General features: G+C 44.3%; 1 protein-coding gene and 1 pseudogene across 1 annotated transcript; both read right to left on the bottom strand.

Moving 5' to 3' along the window:
- Positions 1 to 1,229, bottom strand: LOC128136067 (uncharacterized; annotated as a pseudogene).
- On the bottom strand, positions 13 to 27,014 carry LOC128136212 (LHFPL tetraspan subfamily member 2 protein-like). Its single transcript, XM_052775419.1, has 3 exons — positions 25,553 to 27,014; positions 24,133 to 24,920; positions 13 to 1,536 (listed from the first exon to the last, which is right to left on the bottom strand). The coding sequence occupies exons 2-3, from the start codon at positions 24,560 to 24,562 to the stop codon at positions 1,280 to 1,282; spliced, it is 687 nt and encodes a 228-aa protein (XP_052631379.1). The 5' UTR covers positions 24,563 to 24,920; positions 25,553 to 27,014; the 3' UTR covers positions 13 to 1,279.
- Between the last annotated feature and the right edge of the window lie 401 nt (positions 27,015 to 27,415).

Genomic DNA, 27,415 nt, shown 5'->3' with positions numbered 1-27,415 from the left:
TTAATTCTTCCCAATGCTCCTAAGCCACAGTTGCATAATTCCTTTTTTTTTAAAATACCTTTTAAATTTGTTTTCAGAAATAGTTCTAGTAAGTGATGCGACACCACAAGTAATACAACCAACTGCCTTTGAGAAAGGAATATCATTTGTGGCAAGGTCTGGTTTATTTCTGCTGATTTAGTTGGAAAAGGGTCCATACTATATGTGGTTAAAAAAATGGGAAAAGATCTTCCCAGCCATTTAGAATTTGGCATGACTTCCTGAAAAAAAGTAAATTTCTTAAGGACTCAGCTGGCTCTGGGACATGAGACAGACTGATCTGTAGACTAGGAATGAGGTTTCACTGGCAAGAGAAAGAATAATACTGTTAAAGTCCAATGTGTGATCTACATTCGTAGGAGAGGCTAAAGCCCAGGCCAGGCTGTTGGCAATCACAACATAATGCCCAGCTGTTCCATGGGGAGTGGGCATCTGCTTGGGATTTCAGGAGTTTCTAATAAAGGCTGTAGAAATATTTCTAACACTGGGATTTCTAACAATTTTATCAGAATCAGGTGAAAGCCAATGTAACAACAGCTTCTTTGCCCAGTCAATGAAACCAGAATCATTTACCTGCTAAGTAACAAGCGGCACACACCTTGCACTATAAGTTTCAAGACAAAGAAACCTGACAGGGACTCAACTTTAACTGCTTAAAGATTGGTGTAAATGGTATCACATCAACTTTGCTCTCTCCATCATATACGTACTATCCAAGAAGGCACTATACTTTAAAGAAGTTCAGTATCAAAAAGCACCTCAATGAAAAAAGTATGGTACCAAATCAGGTGATGGTGAAATATTCACAGGTGAGGGGAGCCCTTGGAAACAAAGCTTCTCCTTTGTATAAGAAAAAAAATGTGCTGGCTTTTATTATTTTAAATCCAAATTCTTCAAAGTGACCAAGGTAAGTAAGGCAATCCGATCAATAAGAATTTGTCAGTTATAACAATAACATTCCTGCTATATACACGATTCCGCACCTCCCCAATCGGATTAATAATTTCCACTGCATCCTGATAATAGAATGAAACAAAAAAATTCCCAAGTATTTATATTCTGCTTTCTTGGGATCCTTTGATCCTCATTGCCCAGCAAGGAAGAAAGACCACTTCAGTAGTTCAGGGCTGGAATGCATGGGGCTCAATCACACAAATGGTGGAAACAGGTAAGCGGATCTGCTTGTCCAGTCAATGGAAAGCAAATTAAGATCCACACGCTGGTGTTTTTCCCACTGGAGTTAAAGGAGGCAGATAAGGTTTTTTCCTCCTTCTATTTCTTCTTGCACTTTGTCACTGGATGTGGCTATTTCAGCTTGTGCCGAGAAGACTGCACAGATGAACGTCAGAATAGTGCCACCAATAGCTGTGTAGAAAGCCCAGCCCAAGGAGCAGTCTCCTAGTTTGTAAGCAGAAGCATAAGGTCCACAATAACTTATTGCTTTCTGGCATCCCCAACCTGCAGGGTAAAGTATCAAGCCTAAGATAAGGAAGAGACCTAGAAATAAAAACAGAAAGAAAAGAGAAGTTTAACAAATGATCAGTTTAACACCAAACACAGCACATGTAGTAATGGTTATCATGGTGACTACTCACTCATAAGTACCAGGACTGGGAGAAGATGACTCTTCCCCATCCATCCTTCCTTTACTGATTGTTCCCTAGCATATATTGTGCAGCGTTTTATCTAAACTTGGAGCTATCCTACGATTTTTCTTATGAAAGGTTTATTTCATATGATAATGACTTTGTTCTTAATTTTAATCCCTGTATTCCTTCTACATCCTTTGTTTTCACACATTATTGTTAGGTATACAGAGCTTGCAAAACATTCAAGCATCTCTACCTACTGTTTATACTTGCACTTTTCAAATACTTAGGAATGTTTGCATCTACTTTTGAATTCGTATTTAGCTAGCCCTCTTTCAGCTTTATTTAGTTATTCATCATAAACATTTTTGCCTTTTTCCTCTGGATTTTTCCTACATTGATTTTCTTGCCTGGAAAAAATAAAACCTCAAACTGCATTTGCTTATTTGGCCACAGTAGGACATAGTAGACAAATAACACATCCATTTCAATAAGCTGCTTTCGCAATGAAGGGATTCTGGAGTCAGCCACAAACTAACGGACCTAAGTACCCACTGCCAGTGCATAGGTAACACTGGGATCCTCTAAACAGGTGATTAACTGCTGCAGAAGGAAAGCCCATTTCTAGTGACGCATGAGCAAAAGCCTCAACTTCTGATCTTGCTAAACCACCTGAACACCCTGCTGTGCCTCAGCCTGGAAGTAAAAAGCTTAAACTAGATGTTTTGCTCATCTGATTGTCTCTCGTATTGATAGTTTTCTCTCTTATGAGGACCAGTCTGTATCTAAGCAGTGAAGAGCTTCATTAAGGAAATGAAAAGTCACGTTAGAGTCCCTGTACACATAATGTGTCTTTGTACAAAGGTGAGAGATTTAATCAAAATGCCTAATATGCTAGTGGCTACAATGCTCTCATATGAGCCCTGTGTATTGGGTTTGCATGGCAAGGTTTTGGTAGCAGGAGGGCTACAGGGGTGGCTTCTGTGAGACACAATGAGTTAAAACGAGATCTCCTTCCTACAAGGTATGTAATTAAACATCAGGACAGCTCATAGGTATCAAAATTTGCCTTCTGTTTTCTTTAAAATTTTACTTATAAGAAGAGGAAAAATTATGCAAAATAGTTTTTGCTTAAACACAACCAGTTTATCCAGAAAATGAATACAGCCTTTCAGATCATATAAACATTACTGATTTAGTTGTCCTGCACTGTAAAGCCCTTTATTCAACCTGGCACCTTGAGGAAAATAGCTGGTAAAGGTGTTATCATCTTCTAGAAGTGGGCTGAAAGTTGTGCTCCCAAATTTCTACCAAGTAATAAAACAGTCATCTTTTCTACCCTATACTAATGGATTACCAAGAACAGCTGTAAAGACTTGTTTGCATCTTCTTCAATTCAGTTAGACTAGCCCATTCTGCAGTATGTTAGGTTTTCTTAATTGTTTGTTTAAAGATGTTCAGCCAGATGCAAAAAAACTTCCTCATTGAGAAAGAAAAACTGGGCATCGGTTGGCGAGTGGTGAGCAATTGCATTGTGCATCACTTGTTTTGTGTATTCTAATTATTTTATTGTTATTATTGTCATTTTATTATTGTTATTATTATCATTATTAGTTTCTTCCTTTTTGTTCTATTAAACTGTTCTTATCTCAACCCACGAGTTTTACCTTTTTCCTTCTGATTCTCTCCCCCATCCCACTGGGTGGGGTGGGGTGGAGTGAGTGAGCGGCTGCGTGGTGCTTAGTTGCTGGCTGGGGTTAAACCATGACAGTGAGTGGTATCTGTTCTCTGTGAAGGGATTTCATCACTGCTTACATTTAAGAATCAATGACAAATTTTATGCAGTGTTTCCTGGCTGATTGGCCAAACTACATCAAGTATAACAGACCTAGATAAGCTGTGCTTTCATCCTGTTGAGCCCGGCAGCTGTTTCAGACTAAAAATCAGCAGTTCCTTTTCCTCTATTGATCACTAGTTTCCTGTTCTGTCTAACCAGCATGACTACATGATGTATTTTTCTGACTGTACATTGGTATGGTCCAGTTGACATTTTTCTCTAATGATCACAAGTCCTTTGGAGGTTAAGAAACCGAATCTGAAATGTCAGTGTAGCTGCTGCCACCAAGGAGGTTTTTAAAGTTTACCCCCCCCCATCATTAACAAACCTAGAGAGCCTGTGTTTAACTGCAAACCTGGCTTATGGATGAGTCACAAGCAGGACTGAGGAGTTACATCCATCTCTTTTTACCAAAAACAAAGCACTGAACAACTCCTGAAAGCTACTGGTTCATGGTATGTATGCCCAAGCTGAAAAGCCATTACCCAAAACTCACCCCCCCCCCCCCCGCCAAAAGGCTGCAATACTGTCAAGTGTATTCATCAGGACTTTACTGAATTTTTTTTTTTTTTAAGAGTATAGAAAATTCCTGGAGAAATATTGACTGCAGCTCACAATTTGATAAACTACAGCTGTTTTCTCACAGTTGAAAACAAAATTTGGAGAAAAGTCTTAATTGTGGGCTGTGAATGCGGTCAGAATCTCACCTGGTGTTTTTTTCCTTTAGATAGCTAACTGTGAATCCTGTACTGGCCTAGCATAATAAAAGAAAAAAAAAGTAATGTTTTCACTACCGAACCTACCTTTTACTCCATTTCAGTGCAGACAGAAAGCTTCTCAGGACATGCACCTCTTCTCACTATCACTAATATTTATTATCATTTCTCATTTCATTAATACCTGGTTCCTACTTGCTAGGAAAAGTGAATAAAGATGATTCAATTAAGCCAATTCAACATACCCACAACAGAAATTACACTCTTTGGATTTCATGCTGACTAACAGCAAGTGGAGAAGCACAGACACCTCTTCACATATTCAGCTCAAAGCTCCAGTACCCGGCACAATGGCTGAGCTGCGCAGGGTACAAAGATCCCTTCCTGACTCTCCCTCCCTGCCCAAAAAGGGGTGCTCATATAAAAAGATCAAGAGGAGCTTTGCATCCTGCTTCCTAGTAACTACAGAAGAGCTACAGAGCTCATTTCAATGATTTCTGCAGCTTAAACAAAATACACACAAGATGCTTTACCACTCACCAACAGAGCAAACTGTGGGCTAAAGCAGAAGCCAGCAATCCAAAGCACTTAACTGTCCAACTACCTGTAACCAGAGCAGCAGCTTCCAGAGACCCCAAAAAAAGAATCACCTCTGTGCTCCTAGGAATGCAGATGCAGAGGGAAGGGAAGGAAAAATGCCCGTGTGGAAAGAACAAGGTAAGATACAGCATGGGTAGCAAGGGCAGGAGAGGTTATGATGCTACTTGGAAAGGCAAAGTCTGCTTTTAAACAGGTGAAATGGTTAAATGTGATAGGAATAGCTCGGCAGTCTCTATGCTCTTCCACCTTTGACCTAAGGAGCACCACACAACCATTTTATGCAACACAAAAAAAGCCAGAGAGCTGTTTCTACAACTAACGCTGTAGCCTTGATCTCCATCTAACACACATCCAAGCAGCTCCAGTTGAGCAAAAACCACTTATAGGCCAGTCTGTGGCTAGACAATCCACAAGGGGAAAAACCATGGTAAATCCTCAGCACTGATTTCTCATACCAGCATCCACAGGGCAGAGCCTGGCCAGTTACTTTACATCTCTGCTTCTTTGATAGAAGTTTATGCTTAATTGCCTGTATCCCTGCTTTTCTGTAGCCACTGTCCCTGGGGGCTCGCCTGCCTGCAGCTCTCTTATTTTGGTTATTTATCTGCATTACTGCAGAGCCTGGCAGCTCTGCTCACAGTTTCTGCCTCCAATAGCCGACAACCTACTTTTCAGATGAGACACACAAAGACAGAGGGCAAGGCAGAAGTGAGATAACCCCAACCAGCACACCAGCAACAGTTTAATCACATCCATAGCCTGACGATTACCAAGTTTTTCTTTTACAGTCTTTGCAACAAGATAAGAAAAATGTCTATATTGGGTTTCTGTGGCAAGGTTTTGGTAGCAGGGGAGCTACAGGGGTGGCTTCTGTGAGAAGATGCTAGAAGCTTCCCATATGTCCGATAGAGCCAGTGCCAGCCGGCTCCAAGATGGACCTGCTGCTGGCCAAGGCTGAGCCAATCAGCGATGGTGATAGTGCCTCTGTGATAACATATTTAAGGGGAAAAAAACAACTGCGCAACAGCAGCCAGAAGAGAGGAGTGAGAATATGTGAGAGAAACAACGCTGCAGACACCAAGGTCAGTGAAGGAGGGGGAGGAGGTGCTCCAGGCACTGGAGCAGAGATTCCTCTGCAGCCCATGGTGAAGACCATGGTGAGGTAGGCTGTCCCCCTGCAGCCCATGGAGGACCCCATGCTGGAGCAGGTGGATGTGCCCTGAAGGAACCTGTGACCCCACGGAGAGCCTACACTGGAGCAGGTTTGCTGGCAGGACTTGTGACCCCATGGGGGACCCACGCTGGAGCAGTCTGTTCCTGAAGGACTGCAACCCATGGAAGGGACCCACGCTGGAGCAGTTCGTGAATAACTGCAGCCCGTGGGAAGGACCCACGTTGGAGAAGTTCGTGGAGGACTGTCTCCTGTGGGAAGGACCCCACACTGGAGCAGGGGAAGAGTGTGTGGAGGAAGGAGCGGCAGAGATAATACGTGATGAACTGACTGCAACCCCCATTCCCCATCCACCTGTGCTGCTTGGGGGGAGGAGGTTTGAAAACATTACAGGCTGTTTTCCACTGTGCTCCTCTACAGGCTCCCAGAGCTCAGGCTTGCTCTGCTCTAGATTTAACCCCCTCTCTGAGCACAGCTGCACTGCTGGGGGGGGTGCAGCTTCTGCTGTACACATACTCTTGTTCCTACTTCTTAATTAGCTCTATCCCACTTCTTTAAATCAGTATGATAATTTTTCATAATTACATTTTTCTTCTTGTTAGTTGTTGCCAGCTCTCAGTTACCTTTTCTCTTAGGATTCCTTAAAATAGAGGTCTGAAAGACTATTACATAATGCCACCAGATGCCTAGGAGCGACAACAGAAAACTGTTTAAATGACGTTATCCAGGGACCTCATCTAAAACTCTTTGGTATAAGTCTGTCAGAAGACAACATTTTCCCATGTCTCACTGAAGGAAATTTGCCCACATAACATTTCATTATCAATCCCTAATTACCTGCTTTCAAAGAGAAATAAAAAATTTAGATGAGGTTTAGATTTTATTTGGATTATTAGACTAAAATTATTAATTGGACTTCCTGAGTACAACATAGACAACCTATTAAACATCAGCCCTTCTATATTCAAATGATGTAAAAGTAACTCCTTTCTTGTAAAACATCAAAGCAAAACAATGCAGCATACTGTGAAATAACAATATGAATATGGCAGAATGCACCACTGTGCGACGATGTTTCTGAAGACAGTTCAGTAATGCTTTTTCTATAGGAGAATCCTTTTTGTATTTGTACGCCAAGAACTTTTCCCCTTCTAAGGGCCTGGAACTGCAGGAAGTAATTGTTCCTCCTCATTTTTATACACTGTAATAGTGCTGCTAGGCTAATGTCACGGAAAACCAACAGACTGATCTATCATTATGGGCCTTTGTATGTCACATTATAAGCTGGTCAGTGCTGGGGTCAGATCTGAATAAAAGCTTTTTCAATCCATCCTTGGAAACAACCCTCAAGACAGGGGTTAGGCAGGTGTTGTTTAGCTAAGTGAAGGCATGCTATTCAGTTTTGACAGTCTCCTGTTGTCATGGTTTAACCCCAGCCAGCAACTAAGCACAATGCAGCCACTCACTCACTCCACCCCACACAGTGGGATGGGGGAGAGAATCAGAAAAAATAAGTAAAACTCATGGGTTGAGATAAGAACAGTTTAATAGAACAGAAAAGAAGAAACTAATAATGATAATAATAACAATAATAAAATGAAAATGATAATAAAATAAGGATTGGCATATACAAACCAAGTGATGCACAATGCAATTGCTCATCACCCGCCAACTGACGCCCAGTTAGTCCCTGAGTGGCGATTCCCCCCAGCCCCACTCCCCCCCAGTTCATATACTAGGCATGATGTCACGTGGTATGGAATACCCCGTTGGCCAGTGTGGGTCAGCTGCCCTGGCTCTGTCCTGTGCCAACTTCTTGTGCCCCTCCAGTCTTCTTGATGGCTGGGCATGAGAAGCTGAAAAATCCTTGACTTAGTGGAAACGCTACTTAGCAACAACTGAAAATATCAGTGTGCTATCAACATTCTTCTCATACTAAATCCAAAACATAGCACTATACCAGCTACTAGAAAGAAAATTAACTCTATCCCAGCCAAAACAAGGACAATTTTCACCCCTTATTCTATACCATTGACATCATGCTCAGGTCCCATACTTTCCAATACATCCTAATCAATCATCATCACCTTTCCTGTCCTTTGAGATATATATACACAAGCACAGATATCATTCCCTTAGTCTATGGGCCATCTCTGTAAAATGTTCATTGAATTCATTTAGTCCCCGACTTTGGGCTCCATCTGTCATACCAGTCTTTCTGGGCAGGAGGAAAGGTGCAAAGTCCTCTCAGTCGGCAGAGCAGAATTGGGCTTCAGTGTGGTGCGGTGAGTGGGTGACATTGGGCGCAGCAGGAGGATGGTGTATAGCGTTGGATTGTTGCATGCTGGAGTCAGTTCTGGTTCCATCACTACTGCGCTTTGCACAGTTTGATCACAGTTCATTCTTGCTTGATCTAAGTGATTCTTACTATAGTACTATGGATATAGCATATAACAATTATAGTAAGGATAACATACAGTGGCAGGGTTACATAGCAACTAACATCATACAGTTTAATTCATTGGCTATTCTCACCTAAAATCAAATCCCCTTGAAGCACACATTGGACTTCCCCATCTTTTCGCATCACCCAACAAGTGCACCCAGGTCCTTGAGCAAAAGCAAACCCACGAATGGGTTTACCTTTGCCTGAGGCAGGAGTAACCCAGACTGTCTTCCCTAACATATTTTTTATGTGCACTACAGGGACTTTATCCCCTTCTACAGTATGTAAAAATTCTAATTGAGCAGGGCCAGCCCGATTGGCAGATCCTCTGGTGTTGACTAACCAGGTGGCTTTTGCTAAATGTGTATCCCAATATTTGAAGGTTCCACCACCCCATTCCGCTCAATGTAGTCTTTAACAGTCCATTGTATCCTTCGATTTTCCCAGAGGCTGGTGCATGATAGGGGATATGATACACCCACTCAATGCCATGCTCTTTGGCCCAGGTGTCTATGAGGCTGTTTCGGAAAGGAGTCCTGTTGTCTGACTCAATTCTTTCTGGGGTACCGTGTTGCCATAAGACTTGGTTTTCAAGGCCCAGGACAGTGTTCCTGGCAGTGGCACGGGGCATGGGATAGGTTTCCAGCCACCCAGTGGTTGCTTCCACCATTGTAAGCACATGGCACTTGCCTTTGCGAGTTTGTGGGAGTGTGATATAGTCAATCTGCCAGGCCTCCCCATATTTATATTTCAGCCATTGCCCTCCATACCACAGGGGCTTTAACCGCTTGGGTTGCTTAATTGCAGCACGTTTCACACTCATGGATAACTTGTGCGATAGTATCCATGGTCAAGTCCACCCATCGATCGCGAGCCCATCTATATGTTGCATCTCTTCCCTGATGGCCTGAGGTGTCATGGGCCCACTGAGCCATAAATAGCTCACACTTATGTTGCCAGTCCAGATCCACCTGAGCCACTTCAATCTTGGCAGCCTGATCCACCTGCTGGTTGTTCTGATGTTCTTCAGTGGCCCAAATCTTGGGTGCGTGACGTACTTTTACAAACAGATTCTCTAGCCCCAACGCAATGTCTTGCCACAGTGCGGCAGCCCAAATGGGTTTACCTCTGCGCTGCCAGTTGCTCTGCTTCCATTGCTGTAGCCACCCCCACAGGGCATTTGCCACCATCCATGAGTCAGTATAGAGATAGAGAGCACTGGCCACTTCTCTCTTTCAGCAATGTCTAACGCTAGCTGGATGGCTTTCACTTCTGCAAACTGACTCGATTCACCTTCTCCTTCAGCAGTTTCTGCAACTTGTCATATAGGACTCCATACAGCAGCCTTCCACCTCCGATGCTTTCCCACAATGCGACAGGACCCATCAGTGAACAGGGCATATTGCCTCTCATTTTCTGGCAGTTTATTATACAGCGGGGCCTCTTCAGCACGTGTCACCTCCTCCTCTGGCGACATTCCAAAATCTTTGCCTTCTGGCCAGTCCGTGATCACTTCCACAATTCCTGGGCGACTGGGGTTTCCTATGCGAGCTTGTTGTGTGATCAGTGCGGCCCACTTCCTTAATCCACGTGGCATCAGTTGCATGATGTGTAGAGGAGACCCTCCCTTTGAACATCCAGCCCAGCACTGGCAGTAGGGGTGCTAAGAGGAGCTGTGTTTCAGTACCAGCCACTTCTGAGGCAGCTCAATCTCCTTCATATGCTGCCAATATCTCTTTTTCAGTTGGAGTATAGCAAGCCTCGGATCCTCAATATCCCTGACCCCAAAACCCCAGGGGTCGGCCTCAGGTCTCCCCAGGTGCTTTCTGCCAGAGGCTCCACGTAGGGCCATTCTCCCCGGCTGCAGTGTAGAGCACATTTTTAACATCTTGTCCTGCCCAGACTGGCCCAAGGGCTACTGCGTGAACAATCTCCCGTTTAATTTGTTCAAAGGCTTGTTGTTGCTCAGGGCCCCATTTAAAATCATTCTTCTTCCGGGTCACTTGATAGAGAGGGCTTACAATCAGACTGTAATTTGGAATATGCATTCTCCAAAAACCCACGACACCTAAGAAGGCCTGTGTTTCCTTTTTATTAGTTGGTGGAGACATAGCTGCTATTTTGTTTATCACGTCCATTGGGATCTGATGACGTCCATCTTGCCATTTTTTTCCTAAAAACTGGGTCTCCTGTGCAGGTCCCTTGACCTTACTTTCTTTTATGGCAAAACCAGCTTTCAGAAGGATTTCAATTATTTTCTTCCCTTTCTCAAAGACTTCTTATGCTGTGTTGCCCCATACGATGATGTCATCAATGTATTGCAGGTGTTCCGGAGCTTCACCTTTTTCCAGTGCAGTCTGGATTAGTCCATGGCAAATGGTGGGGCTGTGTTTCCACCCCTGGGGCAATCGATTCCAGGTGTACTGGACACCCCTCCAAGTCAAAGAAAACTGTGGCCGGCACTCTGCTGCCAGAAGGATTGAGAAAAACGCATTAGCGATATCAATTGTGGCATACCACTTGGCTGCCTTTGACTCTAGTTTGTACTGAAGTTCTAGCATGCCCAGCACAGCAGCGCTCAGCAGCAGCGTGACTTAATTGAGGCCACGATAGTCAGCTGTTAGCCTCCACTCCCTGTTAGACTTTTGCACTGGCCATATGGGACTATTAAAGGGTGAGTGAGTTTTGCTGATCACTCCTTGGCTCTCCAGTTGGCGAATCAACTTGTGGATGGGAATCAGGGAGTCTCGGTTGGTGCGATATTGCTGCTGGTGCACCATTGTGGTAACATTTGGCACTTGTTGTTCAACCCTCAGCAACCCCACAATTGAAGGGTCTTGAGAGAGACCAGGCAGGGTAGACAGTTGTTCAATTCCCTCCGTCTCCAAGGCAGCTATACCAAAAGCCCACCAATACACCATTTGGTCCTTAAAATACCCTCTCCTGAGGTAGTCTATGCCAAGGATACACAGACCCTCTGGACCAGTCACAATGGGGTGTTTCTGCCATTCATTCCCAGTTAGGCTTACTTCAGCTTCCCATACAGTTAACTCTTGGGATCCCCCTGTCACACCAGAAATACAGATGGGTTCTGCCCCTTTATAACTAGATGGCATTAGAGTACCCTGTGCACTGGTGTCTACTAGAGTCTTGTACTCCTGTGGGTCTAATGTGCCAGGCCATCGAATCCACACAGTCCAATAAACTTGGTTGTCCCTTTCCTCCACCTGGCTGGAGGCAGGGCCCCTCTAATTCTAGTCATAGTATCCAGTACTCACTTCTCGTAAAATTGACTTAGAAGTCCCTTCAAGAGGATCAGAAGTAAGATCAGCCCTACTCTTTTTGGATACTGGAGCAGCATTTTTCCTGGTAGAATCCCCTTTTGCGGTGGTTTTTCCTTGCAACTCACATACCCGTGCATTTAGGACTGAGGGAGGTTTTCCGTCCCATTTCCTCATGTCCTCTTCGTGGTCACATAGGTAAAACCACAGGGCACCTCGCGCTGTGTACCTTCTATATTCTCTCTCTTGGGCAGAGGAACGCTCACTCCTAATAGCTGAGACAGGTGGGGAGTAGGACATATCCTCTTTGAATTGCTGGAAATCCTTGGACAGCTTCTCCACAGCCAAAATGCAGGCTTGTAGGGAAGAAAAGAGATTTTCTTTGTATTGCTGGAGTTGGCGATCCACTTCATCCACTGTTGGTGCCTCTTCGTCTTTCCAGGTCATTATCACCAGTGAGTTGGCATAGGACGATGGTGCTCTCCGTACAAACTTCCGCCACATGGGTTGTGTGCATGGGACTTTGTCTGGATCTCTGGGTAATTGTGGGTTGTCCGGGTCATAATGAATCGTCTCTAGCACAGCTAATTCCCTCAGATATTGGATACCTCTTTCCATGGTGGTCCAGTTGCCTGGTTGACATGTCTTCCTTAAAGGGGTACTTTTCTTTCATGCTTGACAGGAGTCGCCTCCAGAGGCTGATGGCTTGTGTCCCTTTTCCAATTGCCTTGTCAATGTCACCTTCCCTGGAAAGCGATCCCAGCTGCTTGGCTTCCCTACCTTCTAATTCAAGGCTACTAGCCCCATTGTCCCAGCATCCGAGCAGCCAGGTGATAACGTGCTCACCTGGATGACGGCTGAAATCTTTTTGCATATCCCGCAGCACACTCAGGGATAGGGACCGGGTGATTACCTCTGGTTCTGCCTCTTCCTCCTGTTCCCGTGATGACCCTGGTTCGTCTTCATCCCTCACTAAACGATCTGATTTTTTTGTATATTTCTTCTTCTGTATGGGGAGGAATGATACTGGCACACGTTAGTTCTATGTTTCAGCTGCAGTGCCTGTCGCTGGGGTTTGTGTAGCCACAGTGACTGTCGCTGGGGTTGGAGTGGCGGCAGTGCCTGTTGTGGTCGGTTGGAGTGGCTGCAGTGCCTGTCGTTTTGTTGTTAGATCCAGAGACCTTCTCTTCCCCTTAAGGGTCCTGAGTGGTGTTGAACAGGACTCGATAGGCATGGGCCAGGCCCCAGCACATTGCAGTGATTTGTGTCTCCCTGGAATTGTCGGGTTGATGGCATACTTTTTCCAAATATTATATTAGTTCTTCCGGATTCTGCACTTGTTCAAGGGTGAATTTCCAAACCATTGGAGGTGCCCACTGTTCTAGGTACTTGCCCATACTACCCCACACACCCTGCCACTCATAATTATCCAGCCGCGGGGCAGATCTCTGGGTGATCTTCTTTAATAGTTGTCTAACCTTAAACAAGAGCTGAACCACATTCAGGAACATGCTAGTTCCTAGCAAGAGGACCATGCTGGTTTCAACATCCCAAGGGTATTCAAATTTTTCAAAATTCTCAAATGCCATTGTAACTAGACTGAAGGAGAAGGGAAAGGGGAAGAAAGGTGTCTCGCCCATAGATTGGCTCTCAGAGGAGAAAAGGTAAAGGGTGCAATTATTAATACTTTCCCACAGATGGCTCCCTAAGTATAGAGGTGACAACAATGCTGAGTGCAAATACTGCATTAGTCCCACGACTGATAACTTTATCATACCATAAGCCAGTGTTACACAATACATTAAAGCAAAAACCTTAAACCACCTCCCACGGATGATAAGCAGCAGCACAGGGACTACATACAGCAAGTGAGGTGATACATAACAGAACTCTAAAAATGAGCGCCACCACTCTAAGAGCCAATAAATCTACATTGTGACCAGCGACTATTAAACTAATATAATGAATGCTTGTAATAAATTTTTTTTAACAAGCTCTGGTCAGGTTTGTCGTTATCTCAACCCTTCGTGCCCCACGTTGGGTGCCAAAATGGACTGTTGTGGTTTAACCCCAGCCAGCAACTAAGCACCACGCAGCCCCTCGCTCACTCCCCCCACACCCAGTGGGATGGGGCAGAGAATCGGAAGGAAAAAGTTAAAACTCATGGGTTGAGATGAGAACAGTTTAATAGAACAGAAAAGAAGAAACTAATAATGATAATAATAATAATAAAATGGCAATAATTATAATAAAAGGATTGGAATATACAAAACAAGTGATGCACAATGCAATTGCTCACCACGCGCCAACCGATGCCCAGTTAGTTCCTGAACAGCAATCCCGTCCAGGCCAACTCCCCATAGTTTATATACTAGGCATGACGTCACATGGTATGGAATACCCCATTGGCCACTTTGGGTCAGCTGCCCTGGCTGTGTCCCCTCCCAACTTCTTGTGCCCCTCCAGCCTTCTTGCTGGCTGGGCATGAGAAGCTGAAAAATCCTTGACTTAGTGGAAACGCTACTTAGCAACAACTGAAAACATCAGTGTGTTATCAACATTCTTCTCACTGAACCCAAAACATAACACTATACCAGCTACTAGAAAGAAAATTAACTCTATCCCAGCCAAAATCAGGACAAGCGTATACTAACAAAGCCAATTTCCATTGCAAAGCCTGAAACTATCTTCTCATTTCCTAGCAAAATAACAATAAATTAAGCAGTCTGGATCAATGAGGTGGCAATGCAACAGGCTCCCATGGAGCAGCACAATGGAGCAACATCATTTTAAGAGAGGAAGAGAAAAAAGGGTAAAGGCAGGGAGGGATTAGCCTTGCCCAACACCACGCAGGCAGCACTGGCAGTTCGCTTCCTCTGTGGCAGCGATCCTGATCATTCTCATCTTCTGTACAACCACAAGAGATTAACTCTTCAGCCCAAGGGCATTGCACCAGCCAGGCAAAATAAACCTGCCTTTATTGGTCATAGTTCCAAAAGTGTCAATATGCTACCTGAATAATTGCATGCTTAAAATATTTGTGCAAATGCACTATGCTAGCTTAACCCAAGGAGGCTTTCACATATGCAGACTTTCCCTGACAAACCCCTACCCAGCAGGAATACCATCAGGTCACCAGTCATGCGCTTTTGACTGCTTCATCCACCGACAGACAACCAAAGCGATGGCCTCCTACTCAGCAGCTGTATAACAGACACCTTCAGCCCTGTGAAATGATTCAGTAATCCCATTTTAATCACATCAGATCTAACAAGGCGGGCTCAGGCCAGCTGACATGGTGGTCACAGCGCTCCACACTGGCTATAGGTAAAGAGGTGAGGGTAGTTCCAAGGCACTGAAGGGAGCGCTGGTTATGGTACCCGCAGCGTGGTGCCCAAGACCGGCCTCTGCAGCCACTCTCCATCCGCCTGGATGACTGTAGGCCCCACTGAACACAAGGAGCTGACCAGAGGCAAGAAGGTCTTTGCACAAAAAGAAAGGGGAGACTCTGCAAGCCCGAGCACCTTGGAGATCACCTCTGGCACACTGTAAAATGCCACAAAACAAACAGAAGAAAAAATCCTAACAATAAGAAGATCAATGCTTAAAAAAGCCTACTCAGACACCGCACTCAATGCAGGTTCACACAAGCAGAGGGCATTTGGGATAAGTTAGAAGCATGACTTGATGTTGGGAAGGGTTGCTCATGGGCAATGCACCAAGGCAAAGTCTATACCTCCATACCTGCAGTTACTGCAGAGGACCGCAGCCATATGCAGATTTTGATGTACCTGGGATACCCTAAGCTAAGACAGGAGAATTAATTGTTTAAAATTATAACCAGATGATCTCTCAAAACCTGCACACATTTTTTTCCCTTTAAAATTGTCTTAGGGTCATATAAGGGGAAGTGGTTACCATAAGAGGTTACCACTGCCTATCCCACGCTGAGGAAGAGGATAAGATCCCTACTCTTTTCAACAGTAAATTAACTATGCCATTTGCTCATGCATCTTTTCCCATTTATTAAGCAAATCAAAGATGCTCATTCATAACCAAACCTATGTAAAAATAATACTTCTGATGGCATTACTGATGTTAGGGTGTGGAAATAGGGACAGGAATACAGTGCAGGGGATCTGTGTGATAGGAGGTAGAAGGGAAGGCTACTGATGGGAGACTCAGACTATTAAATATATTTTGCTACCCACAGAAAAAGCCAAAAATAAGTCAGTTTATAAGCTTTGATGTGGGTTGCTTTGGCAGAATGACAGCATATGGGGGATTTGTGATTTGGTTTTTTGATATTTGTCTGATCTTACTGATTTGACTTCTCTTTAACAAAGCATGAGCCTGTAGACTCCTGTTTTTAGGAGAGGGGAGGGCAAATTCCCCATTAGCTTTTAACAAATTTTATATATGTGGTGAGAGTCCCCATTAGTTGGGAGGGAAGGAAATGCAGAGACTCAAAGTAAGATCAGTCCCAAACCCTGAAATTACACCGAAGCCCCTTTGCTGGCCATCAGCCATGTGGAGTCATGTCACTGCACTTCACAGGGGCTCCCGTGCAGCAGACACTAGCCCCGCAATTAAGTCAAGATCAAGCACCGTATAGGGGAAAAGCCAAATGCTTATGCAATTTCAGCAATGCAGAAGTAACCAAAAACCTCTCTGCTTGTGGGGCCACCGCTCAGGCACAGCCGTGAGGGCTGGTCACTGCCCACGTTTGGCCTCAAAAGCCAATGAAGCATCAAGTGGTTTTAATCTAGGACAGCCCAATAACAGGCTTGAAACTGCTAAATGAGTAACTAAATTGTGGATAGTAAATTCAAGAGGTTCCCGAGTTAGGGAAGGAAATATTGGGCTGTGTCAATTATTCCATCCCCAAAAGGAGCAGAGGAGAAGACCTGGTGCATTTCACAACACTTGCCATAACCTTTTCCACTGCTGTCCGACTGGTGAGAATCAGTGCCCTCCAAACCATCAGTTGCTTATGCTGAATCAGCAGAAAAGGAAAGAAAACCACCACCTTGTGACCACGGCTCTATAAAGGAGGCTGAAGCAACAACCTGCCTCAGCTTAAACAGGTAAAAAGGCTGCGGGACATTTTTTTCTCATGGCATTACATTCCCTTGATACTGATCCCTTAGCACAAAGAAGACCTTGGGGTGGGCTGTGGAAGAGCTACGGCTCAGCAAGAAGGGGGACACAGGAAGGGAAGAATTTTGGGTCACTTGGCGGGCCGTAGAGCAGCAGAGTGCAGGCCACCTGTGTTGGGGAAGGAAGCAATCTCAAACCCACCAATTTCCTTCACCACCACGCCAGGTGCACCGAAGAGAGGAGCTAAGCATCAGTTAGCCCCCCCAGCTTGAAAGAGCCACTTTCATCTTTTTTCTTGCATTTGAGTGAAAACACAGCTATTGTTGAATTTAAATATTCTCCTAATGTTTGCAACCTATATATAACAGCAGCATCAGTCTTGGCTCTGAGGCCTGGAAGCAAAAGTCAAACCAAAAGGGAGCCCCACTACTCTCCCACTATCCCCCCCCACCCTCTTGGGGGGCAGCCAGAACTCTCTTACCCTGCATCGTGGGGGGGGTGGGGAGGTGGGTGTAAAGAAGTTCTCAGCATCTCACCTACGCCAGTAGAGGTAAGGGATCTTGGCATGCACATGTGCCACAGTAAAACATTTCTCAGTGGGTAGTGTGAGACTCTCACATTGAGCACTGTTTGATGGAAGAAATTTATGCTTGCTGAAAACATCAGCTGCCAAACTTGATCACTGAAAACCTGATTTTTTGTCTATTTTTCTATTCTATTTACAATCTGCTGGGTGTCTACTGGTTCCCATGTGCCCATCTTGGTACTGCGGGAGATGAGCTGACCACCAAATCTAACCAAACACTGAAACCTTCACTTTATTTCTTTGAAGTTACTAATACTCTCCCTCAGGTTCAATGGCAATTTAGCACTTGAACTCATTTTCTTCCCTGGCATATTCCAACACAGCAGTCTCCTTAGCTTGAACTTTCAGCAGCCAAGTGTGTATTAGATGTCACACTGGCATTTGGCCATATAGGTTACAGGAAGCATTATACCACAGAAAGCAGTTCAGACTGTCAGGATTTCCATTAGAAATCTCCCCCCCCCTTTTTTTTTCTTTCTTCCCACCCCAAGAATTCAGAATTCTGGCATCAGAAAAGAAAAACTCTAAGCTGAATCCAAGAGGAAATATGCTTTTTGAAAAATGCATGCTCTGCGTTTTAGAAAGACAAACAAGAAGCTTCCTTGCCTTCGAAGGCAAAACTGCTCTTGCTCTGCTCTCCTACTGCCTGGGCTCCCCAGCTGAGCAACAGCTTCCATTGCCTGCAGGCAGCAACATGAGCTCACAAGGTGCTTTCTTCCCTGCTCACCAGCTTAGCCCTTTCTCAGACAAAATAATGCATCTTTACAGCGTGCTGCTGCCTACAACCGAATATCCTAAACTACTCTGCAACTATCATAACCTTTCACATCATGCTCTGAGCATTAGAGAGCTCTAGCAGCCTCATGCCCCTCCGCAGGAGCTTGCTCCCCTTCTGCGTTTTCTCCCCTCTACGAGGAAAGTCCTGGCCGATCTCTCGCTTCCTCCTCTGCAACTCCCAACGGCCTCCTTACCTCCCAGAAGCCAGGAGCATGCAGCCACACAGCCCCACACACTGCAAGTCCTCAGAAATTGCCCAGCCCCCCCGGCACAGCTGAATCCTACTTTGTACACCCCCACAAGCAGCTCCAGATCCTCTTCCCCTTCAGATGGTTCCCATCATGCTCTGCTCAGGTCATCTTGTAATCACCCAACCTCCCAAATGGAAATGATGACCAATAAGTATAACACGCTGAACTATTTCTTAGTGCAAGAGATGTAAAACAAACCCTTCCAGCAGCAAAGATGGACTGTTACAGACACAGCTGGCTTCAAACCGGGTTTCACCTCTTCGTTTTAGAAAATTGTCAAGAAGTTTCCTTGCATTTGAGGGTAAAGCTGTATTCCTGTAACTGAACTATTGCCCAGGTACTGCTGTAGTTTCTGATCGAGGAACCCCCCCCAAAGTACCACAGCAGGGAACAGGAGAAGGCATGAACAGTAATACAAGGGAAAAATAAGAAATCATGGAGAGGACAGAAGAATGAACGCAGGAGAGCTTGTGAGGATACCTGAAAAGAGAAAGTACCACGTAAGAGACTTCACTGCTTAGGGCTGAGCAGGACAAGTGCCAGGGGGAAAAAACAGCCTCACAGAACAAAGCAGGAATACAAGAGGAAATGCTGGGCAGGAATAAAGTAGGGTGAAATGTTAAGGAAACCTCAGTGCTGGAAGATGAGAGGAGAATACTAAAGTGGGACCCAACAAAGGTTTCTCGTGGGAAGAAGCTGAGTCATCTCCCCAGCAATGCTGGAGGAGAAACTGCTGGGGTGAGGGAGGGAATCCCAAACCTGCAGCATTCGGCCCAAGCTGAAAGTGGCTGGGGGAACCTAACACTCCTGGCCCACCTGAAGCGGCTTTTGAAGACAAAAGCCTCTGCCTCATCTGAATGAACATATATCTGTTAAAGGTGTAACTGCCAGTGGCCCAGTCTGCTAAGTCACACAACAGCAAAATGCAGCCATGCATTCACCTGACCAAGCCAGAGACACCCCCAGCACATGGCTGGCACACAGCTGGTCTCCCAACTGACGTAACGTGATTTTTGCATACTTTTTTTTTTTTTTTTTTGCATGCTTCTGTCAGAAACCCTTTTAGTCAAGCCCCATTTGAACTAGGAGACTGTGGATCGTGAACAAAGTGGTGAGTGGGGGGTGACCTGTAAGAGGCCTCCCAGATGAAGCCATCAACACTCTGAAAAGAGTTTAGATAACAGGAGCTATTTTATCCCTTTTTGGTAAACCTGCCCGGCAATACAGCCCTGCTCTGGCACAGAAAAGCAGGAATAACAGAAACTGAATTCCCAAACCAAACCGCCTTCCTAACACACCAGCACCCCTTCCCCTCTACTCCCTCCAAAGCTTTCTCAGGCACACGATGGTGTAGTTCCCCACAGGGAAGCACAGGGGCCTGCTCAAGTTTTGAGGCTGAGATAATATATGTGTTGCTAATTTAGCTTCTGCTTCCTGACACACAGTCAGGATGTTGCTAGCAGGTCGTGGCTCACCTGCATGTCAGTCAGTCACCAGCCACACTGCCAGCTGTGGAGAAGGGGCTGTGTCCACCCAGCCACGAAACTGGGGGCCATCTCTGCCAAGCTGTGCCCTTAGAGGTTAAAAAAAAAAAAAAAAGCCAAGAAAAGGTATTGATTGATGAACTTCATAGAGGAAATTGCATCAGAGACAGAAGGCCGAACCTGGTTTAGGCTCTGTCTTAAGCTCCCCCCTACCCTCCTTTTGAGGCCAGGATATGTTTAGATTATATTACAGTGAAGTACCAAAGCCCAAATAAGGCTTGTAAACATATATGCAACTATCCTATATTCATACCAAGATATGTCAATAGGGGATTATCAATTATTTACTTCCTATAACTAGATGATTACTGTGAAAATTTACTTTGAATTGGTTCTTATCAGCTATCATATAATAACATACTGTCTCTTCTAGCCTCTGCATTTCAAGTGATTCACAGACTGTAAAAATAGAATACTTTCCCCCAAAAGATGTTCAAATGAAAGTCTGCCTGGCCTTCTTGCTGCTGGGTAGTAATTATCTATTTAATTACATGGCTCCATTCTTTGCACTCTCTATTGCAGAGAAAAGATGCTTTTCCAGATGAAACAATCCTCAAACATTTCCAAAACCCGGGCCACTGATTACTATTTCTACAGCTCCAGAATGAAAGACCCTGCAGTCTGAAAATAAGTGGTAGAAAGTCTTGCCCTATAACAAAGGAGTTACAGGAGTTTAAACAAGAGCCATATTTTCTTCCTTTATAGCTTTTTATTTCTAATTTTCTGCCACAAAAAAAAAAACCCAAACCCTCTGTGGACCAGATATGTGCATGGCTCCTTCCCGTTGACCTAAATTACAGTTTGCATGTTTCTCCAAGGGCCGTAACAGAAGAGATGTGTCTCTGTGTTCTGTAATTTCACTGTAGGCATCATCCAGGTCACAACCAATGATGCTAGACTGAAAAGATATATCCGGTATCTGTTATTGTTTTTTCATTATGAATTCCAGGAATAAATTAACTTGCTGTATGTTTTAATTATATTAAATCTCCATAGCAAAGATATAGATATTTTAAATGAGATTAAGTCTGCAAGATCCTGAGTTCCTGTAGATGACTCTACCGTGGGTGCATCTCATCTTTGAAAATGAGATGCTTGACATACTTGCAAATATTGGACTGATATAGGCTGATAAACAAAATGATTTTGTGAATTCTTCTCCTACGCTTATTAAAAAACCATAATTGTTCACATGTGAAAGAATGATCTTATGCTTAAGACGATTAAGGCTGGGTTGTATCTTTTTCTCCAGTCAGGGCATTAGTCTAGCTATCATAATCCTTGTATGGATTAACCATGCCGACAACTATCCTTCTTGAACAAATTGCTTAAGCGGTTTCCAAAACTCAAGAACTGAGAAAGTTGAAATTAACAGCTGTGGTAAGTCATAAGGAAAATATTTTCAACTAAGTAAGCAGATGCTGTAATGCTACTGGCACAAAAGTAGCAGTGGACCCAATAAAATTAATCTCTAGAAAATTAGTTGCTAGCCACAAGACACCTGGCTGCAAATACTGGCAGGTGTACTTCTCATAGCAACGATTTCAGTAATGTGACCTTTCAATTACCCAGTTTCATGCTGTGTCATTATTTACCTGAATTATAAGAAGAGAAGTGCTTCTATCCCCAGTACAGCTCAAAAAAGGACTGATCTATCCCCTAACATGTAAGAAATGCTTTGTCTACCATATTGTTCAGTTCTTGAGGCCACGAATCCCTTTACAGGTACATCTGGTTTGATAGGGTGTGGCAGTACATCCCCCCCCCCCCCCCCCCAGCAGGAAATGAAACTTCTCCAGGCAGGGAGGAGAGGAAAAAAAACCCAAACCCTAGAGGCCACAGGCTGAAAATTGAACTGACCAATCGAGATGTGCCAGGTACACTGAAGTGACCTTTTGGCCAATAGGGATTAAAATGACCACAGATCAGATTTGACAAGAGTATAAACAGGGTCCCGCCAGAGGACATTTTGGAGTCAGTCCTCCTCGGAGCAGTGGGTCTGTAGTCAGGGACTCTCCCCTTGGGTCGGGACGCCGCCCTAGGTAACTCCTTGAGGTTGAGAGCCCTCATCTTTTAGGTGAGTGATATGCGCATTTTGAGTCATCATTTTAAATCTTAAGAATTCTTAAGTCGGCTGTGTAGTACTAATTCCCCTTACATCATTGAGCCTGTGGTTCACAAATGTTGCCGGAGTTCTAACTAACTTTTTACTGAAGAATAAATCTGAGTTTTAACACCTGTTGGATTTGATTGTGTGAGCCTCCGTAACATAAGGGTTGGACTAGATGACCTTTAAAGGTCCCTTCCAACCCAAACTGTTCTATGATAATAAAACATAAAACTGCCTTTGCACATATTTTCTCACAAATATGTGGTCTCCAGAACAGTTTTCTAAGATACAAGAATCTACTTCCTGCTAATCTTGATGTTTGACTAGATATTCTGAGATGGTATTAGAGTTGTAAGGTTATCTTTTCAATAGACCCAAGTCTGATGTGCCAAACATCTACTTGTGCTGCTAACCAATCTCTCCCATACAAATACAGTTCCAACAGAAAAGAAGTAATATCATTTCTTGAAAATCATGTTTCATGGATTATTTCTGAAGTACAGGGTAAGAAAGCAAGGAGATAAAACCTTCTCCTGTCTCTAATCTGCACTGCAGAGCTGATTACTTGTCGCACTGGTGCTGTCAAATCCTGTAAACCAGGAGTGTCTTCAGCAAAACCTGTAATTTTTATCTAAAGGATAAATCAGATAAAGCAGATAATTAATCTGCTAATTGTATGCCATCATCTGAACAGAAGCATCTTGAGCCAACTTAGGGATCTAATTCTGCCCCAGAAGCATGAACCTTACATTGTGGGTGATGCAAAATAAGCAGTACGCTTTTATACTGAAATTGCATGAAATGGAGGATGGTGAGAGTTACTGTGCTAGTGCTTTAGGAGCCAGTGTCAGTCAGTCCCTGGCCCATACCACTGGCTCCGGAGGGCTGCAGTGGGCACCAAGTTCATTTTTTGCCTACTTCCCCATGTGTGTTTAGAATAAGATTAATTTAGGCCTCAACTAAGCAAATTAAACCAACCAGCTTCATGAAGGTTTGAACACCTACTGTTACACCTCCTGTCTAGGTACAGCCACTGCAGACATGTTTGGCCGCCTCAGTAGAGGTGAGGAGGGGGGAAGCTGGATTCTCATTTTGAGCAAACAAACCTAATTTTTATTGTAATGAAACCATTTTATGAATTGAAAACATCTGCTTAAGAGCATCACTAAGAGGGAAAGAGGAGGTGGCCCTGTTCATTCCTTCCCTCCTCGCAGGTCTCTGAGGGCTGCCAGAGGTAGGGCAGACAACCACCCTCCTCCTTCAGACAACCACACTCACACAGCACAAAAGACGAAAACCCATGTACAGGACAGGTTCTCCCCTTGGCTCACTGGTGAGCAAAGCAAGCCAAATACTGCTCTAACTAGGGCTGTCCAGTGTTGGTTTGCATAACAGTCACTTAATCTCTGTAAAATCCATGGGTTTAAGCAGAAACACTAAATCTCTAGAACCAATTAATCTTTTCAGGCAAAGCACAGCTGAGACTTGGACGGTGAAGAGATAAGCTCACTGGGCTGTGTAATTGCAGCTGAACAATAATCTCGCTAAAGGAAGGGTTTATTGTAAGCTATCGCTTGTCAAGCTCACAGCCTTGAAGGAGGCTGCTTAGCATGAAAACGTGGGTGTGTGACTGCAAGCTGTTCTTATCCCTGGGGTGGTATTTGCTCTCACCACAATCATGACGTGTCTGAGACACTGAGAGAACTGCCTTCAGTCCATGGAAAAATTACTAAAATAGCAAGAGGGAGACAGACTGCCTTAACAAGAGTATTAACTTTGCTCTCTGCTAGTAACAAAGGAGAGAAGTTTTTGTTACTGAAAGAAATTCAGAGGGAAAAAACTGAACAGCAAACAAAAGCAACACTGGTCAGTTCATTTTGGCACACAGCAGGCTGCAATCCTGCTGTCAATGTATTACAAGCTGCGTAGCTATAAATTTCAGTTGTGTTTGAATAAACACCAGCATATAGAACCACTTTGGATCTGCCTAACGTAGTCTGTTTGTAGATAGGACAGAGTCGCTATATTTCTTCAGCTGAATGGCACAAAAATTAAAATCTTTAGTTGCTTTCAAAGTACACATACCTGCAATCCCTTGTAGCAGCCCACAGACATTAAAAATGCTTTTCTTCATAATACTCTGCACACACATAGTAAAGACAGACACAAACGCCATGGTGCAGAGAATCATGATTCCCAATGCTATGAAAATAGCGGTTGCCTGCCAGAACCCACTGGCAATCTCATTGAAGTTTTCTGCATAAGGACCACAAAGTGTGTCTTGTCTGAAAAGCTGCGTGTGGGAGATTCTGGTGCAGCGCCCGTAGATGCCCAGCGTCGGATGGTAAGGCTCCTGTGACCCCCCCGTTCTGTTGTCCATGTCCTCGGAGCTCAAAGGCTTCACTTTACCAATCAGCCAGTCTGCACTCATGAAAGCAATGAGCTCTGTGAAAGCCACGACAATACTCAGGAGAGTCCATAGCATTGACCGACAGGTTACAATGACATGACACATATCGATGGCCAGTGCTTGTGATCAGTGCAGCTGACAGTCTTAAAATCCAAGCATGAGGGGAAAAAAATTAAATTAAGAAAGAAAAAGAGGACCCTAAGAAAATCACTGTGACTGCTCTGCTTGCTCTTTCAGCTCTCTCACAACATCCAAGATGAAATTTCTCAGGAGAAAAAGTGAATGGCCCCAAGTTTTGCAAGCAGTACAGTAATTTGTTCTCTCCGTTTAGTTCCTCCTTTTTTTCTTTCTGGGGTGCTGATCTCTGAAGTACACTTTTCTTTCTTAACATTCATACTGGCACATGACGCTGCAGGCTGGCAGGGGAGGCCGCAAGTACTGCCCACTATTTGACATCACACATCTACAAGAAAAAAAAGAGACAACACATCAGCAATGAGAAAAAAGTTTTCATTTCCATCCCCACAACAAACCAAGATCTCATGCAGATCCACGTCAACATGCAAAAGCTCTAACGAGGGCCTGTCAAACAGAGCCTGCTGGAAACCACCTGGGTTCATCCCACGGGAGCAATTAATCTCCCTCTGCCTGGCAGTACTTATGGTATCTGCTCTGCCCCAACCCATTGCGGGTGTTTGTCAAGAGCTTTGCAAGCAAAGGTCTCAGTAACACCCAGCAGTCCTACCCACTCCTACCACCACACCCCTGTCATCTTCCTCTGGTCAAAATTACCAAGGTTGCTGGCAGTTACCCAGCAAAATGTTCATACACGTTTAAGCAGTTTCACAGACGTGCAGCTCAGTGGGCTTGCTGCCCTGCCTTCTGTTCAGGGAGGCAGCATGTCACACCTTTGGAAAGGAAGCCAGGCACAGCTCCATATGCCACAGGCACCTGGGTGTGAGGGGCAATGAAGGAACCACCTTCCAACCTGTGGTGCAAGGAGCTCCTGCAACCTTCTGGGCTTCTCCTGACTACAGCTGACCCAGCCCCAGCCTCAAGAGGAGGAAAACAGGATTACAGCTTGGGACAGCTCACCCCGCAACATGGTGACACAGTCCATCCCTTTGAAGCCTGGGTTTTGCACCGGTGCTTCCCTAGGTTTTGCAGAACCGGTGCTTCCCTGGGTTCTGTATTCAGCTTTACGCCAGTGTTTCAGAAAAGCAATCTGCCCGCAGGTATGTCACACCTGGTCTTGAAATGATGCTGACACCAGCAGCCTCCGGGTGACCTATACCACTGTAAATAGGAATCTGTGGAAAAACGTCCTGGTCGCTGCCAAGCAGCCAAGAGCCCCGGTGAGAGGAGTTGCCAGTCAGCCATGAGCTTCCTCACTCCCCTCAATGCCCCCGTTCCACAGCCCTCTGCAAGCTGGGACCGCAGCAAAATATTCCCCAGGGCTTTTCCCGAGCCTTTATGCTGCCTTTGAACAGTAGCTGATGACATTCCCAGAGTTACACTTAGTAGAAGAGGCAATCAGAGATCGCTATACTTCTAACTCATATTCAAATATCGGTCTTAAAATAACAAACAGGTCATTCCACACACCTCTGCACTTGAACTGAAACCATGTCACTTGAAAGTGGGGGCGGGGGGAGCAGGAAATGCCCTCACATTACCCCTTTGGTGATGAGAATGTAGCACTTCCAAGTTTTCCTCACAAAAAAAGATACCAACATTCAACTGGAAGCAAAAGAGTTGAGAACCAGATCTGGACCTCACTGCTGCACTGCTGCCAAACACAAAGGGGTCAGCAGATGCCAGAAAAACAGACATCCCTGTTCATGTCTCAATTTTTTTTGGTTATGGAGCTGGTATTTAATTTCTTAGGAGTTTTGAGCCCAGTGGTTGAATCCTAGTCCCACTGAATGCAAAACGAAAAACACACCCACATCTTCAACACATTCAGAATTATCATCCAGCAATTTCTACCCTCTCCTATACTAGTTGTAGTGAATCATCCACGAGATTTTATCCGCATTATACTTCTTCCTCGTCTAGATCTGCAGACTCCTCTGGTACTGACAGATACATGGACTTAAGCTGCTGTGCCAACAAGTGAATTTTGTCTCCCTTAGTTCAATGTTACAGCATTGCCTTAAGAAAAGGCAAAACATATTAAGTTGTGCTTTTAGCTGTACTGAGACAATAGTTCAGCTCATTTTCCATTTTGGGGGGGAAAAGCTGGGAAAAGCATGAAGTTTTCAAGCAACCTAACATACTGATGACTCGAATACACCCTTTGTAATAACAGAGCTGAAGTGTCAGCCTGCCAAAAAAAAGTTAATTCTCTCAGTATTTCCACTTCAAATGTCTACTACAAGCCTACATTCTTCTGATGTCATCAGCACAGTTAAAGATAATTTAATAGAAAATGTCTTTATTTTTTAAGAGAAGTTCCAAAAAGCTCTAAAATCTGTATTTCTGTGCAAGCACTGCACCCATGTAAACTCCTTGTATTTGTAATTCCAGGATTTTAATCAAGATGCAAGGGACATAAGAGTTGAACACCCATCATAGCTGTTGCTGCTTACTCTGTACCTGCTGAACATAATAAAATACTGTTTATCAAACACAGATGAGAACAAAGTTCATATTTACTTAAGTAGGTGGAAATTCCAGATGAACACTGGCAGCCATAAAAACATGGCACTGATAACAAACATAGGATGCATAGTAGAATCAGAAAGAAAAGACCACACCATGGGGTTCTTTTCCATTTGAAATACAAGTACAAGAATAAATCGTGGTAACATTTTAAAACACAGTATCTCCAGAAAAGTCACTGCATAAGCAAAATAGCCTGGTCCAAAGATGATATAGAGGTAGTGTCAAATCTCAGAACTTCATTGGAACTTATACTTCCCCATTTTGCAACATAGTGAAACTTCACAGCACCTA

Source organism: Harpia harpyja, chromosome W (genome assembly GCF_026419915.1).
Source record: "Harpia harpyja isolate bHarHar1 chromosome W, bHarHar1 primary haplotype, whole genome shotgun sequence".
Taxonomy (NCBI): domain Eukaryota; kingdom Metazoa; phylum Chordata; class Aves; order Accipitriformes; family Accipitridae; genus Harpia; species Harpia harpyja.
Note: the sequence above shows the minus strand (reverse complement) of the source record. Positions and strands in the feature narration are given on the sequence as shown.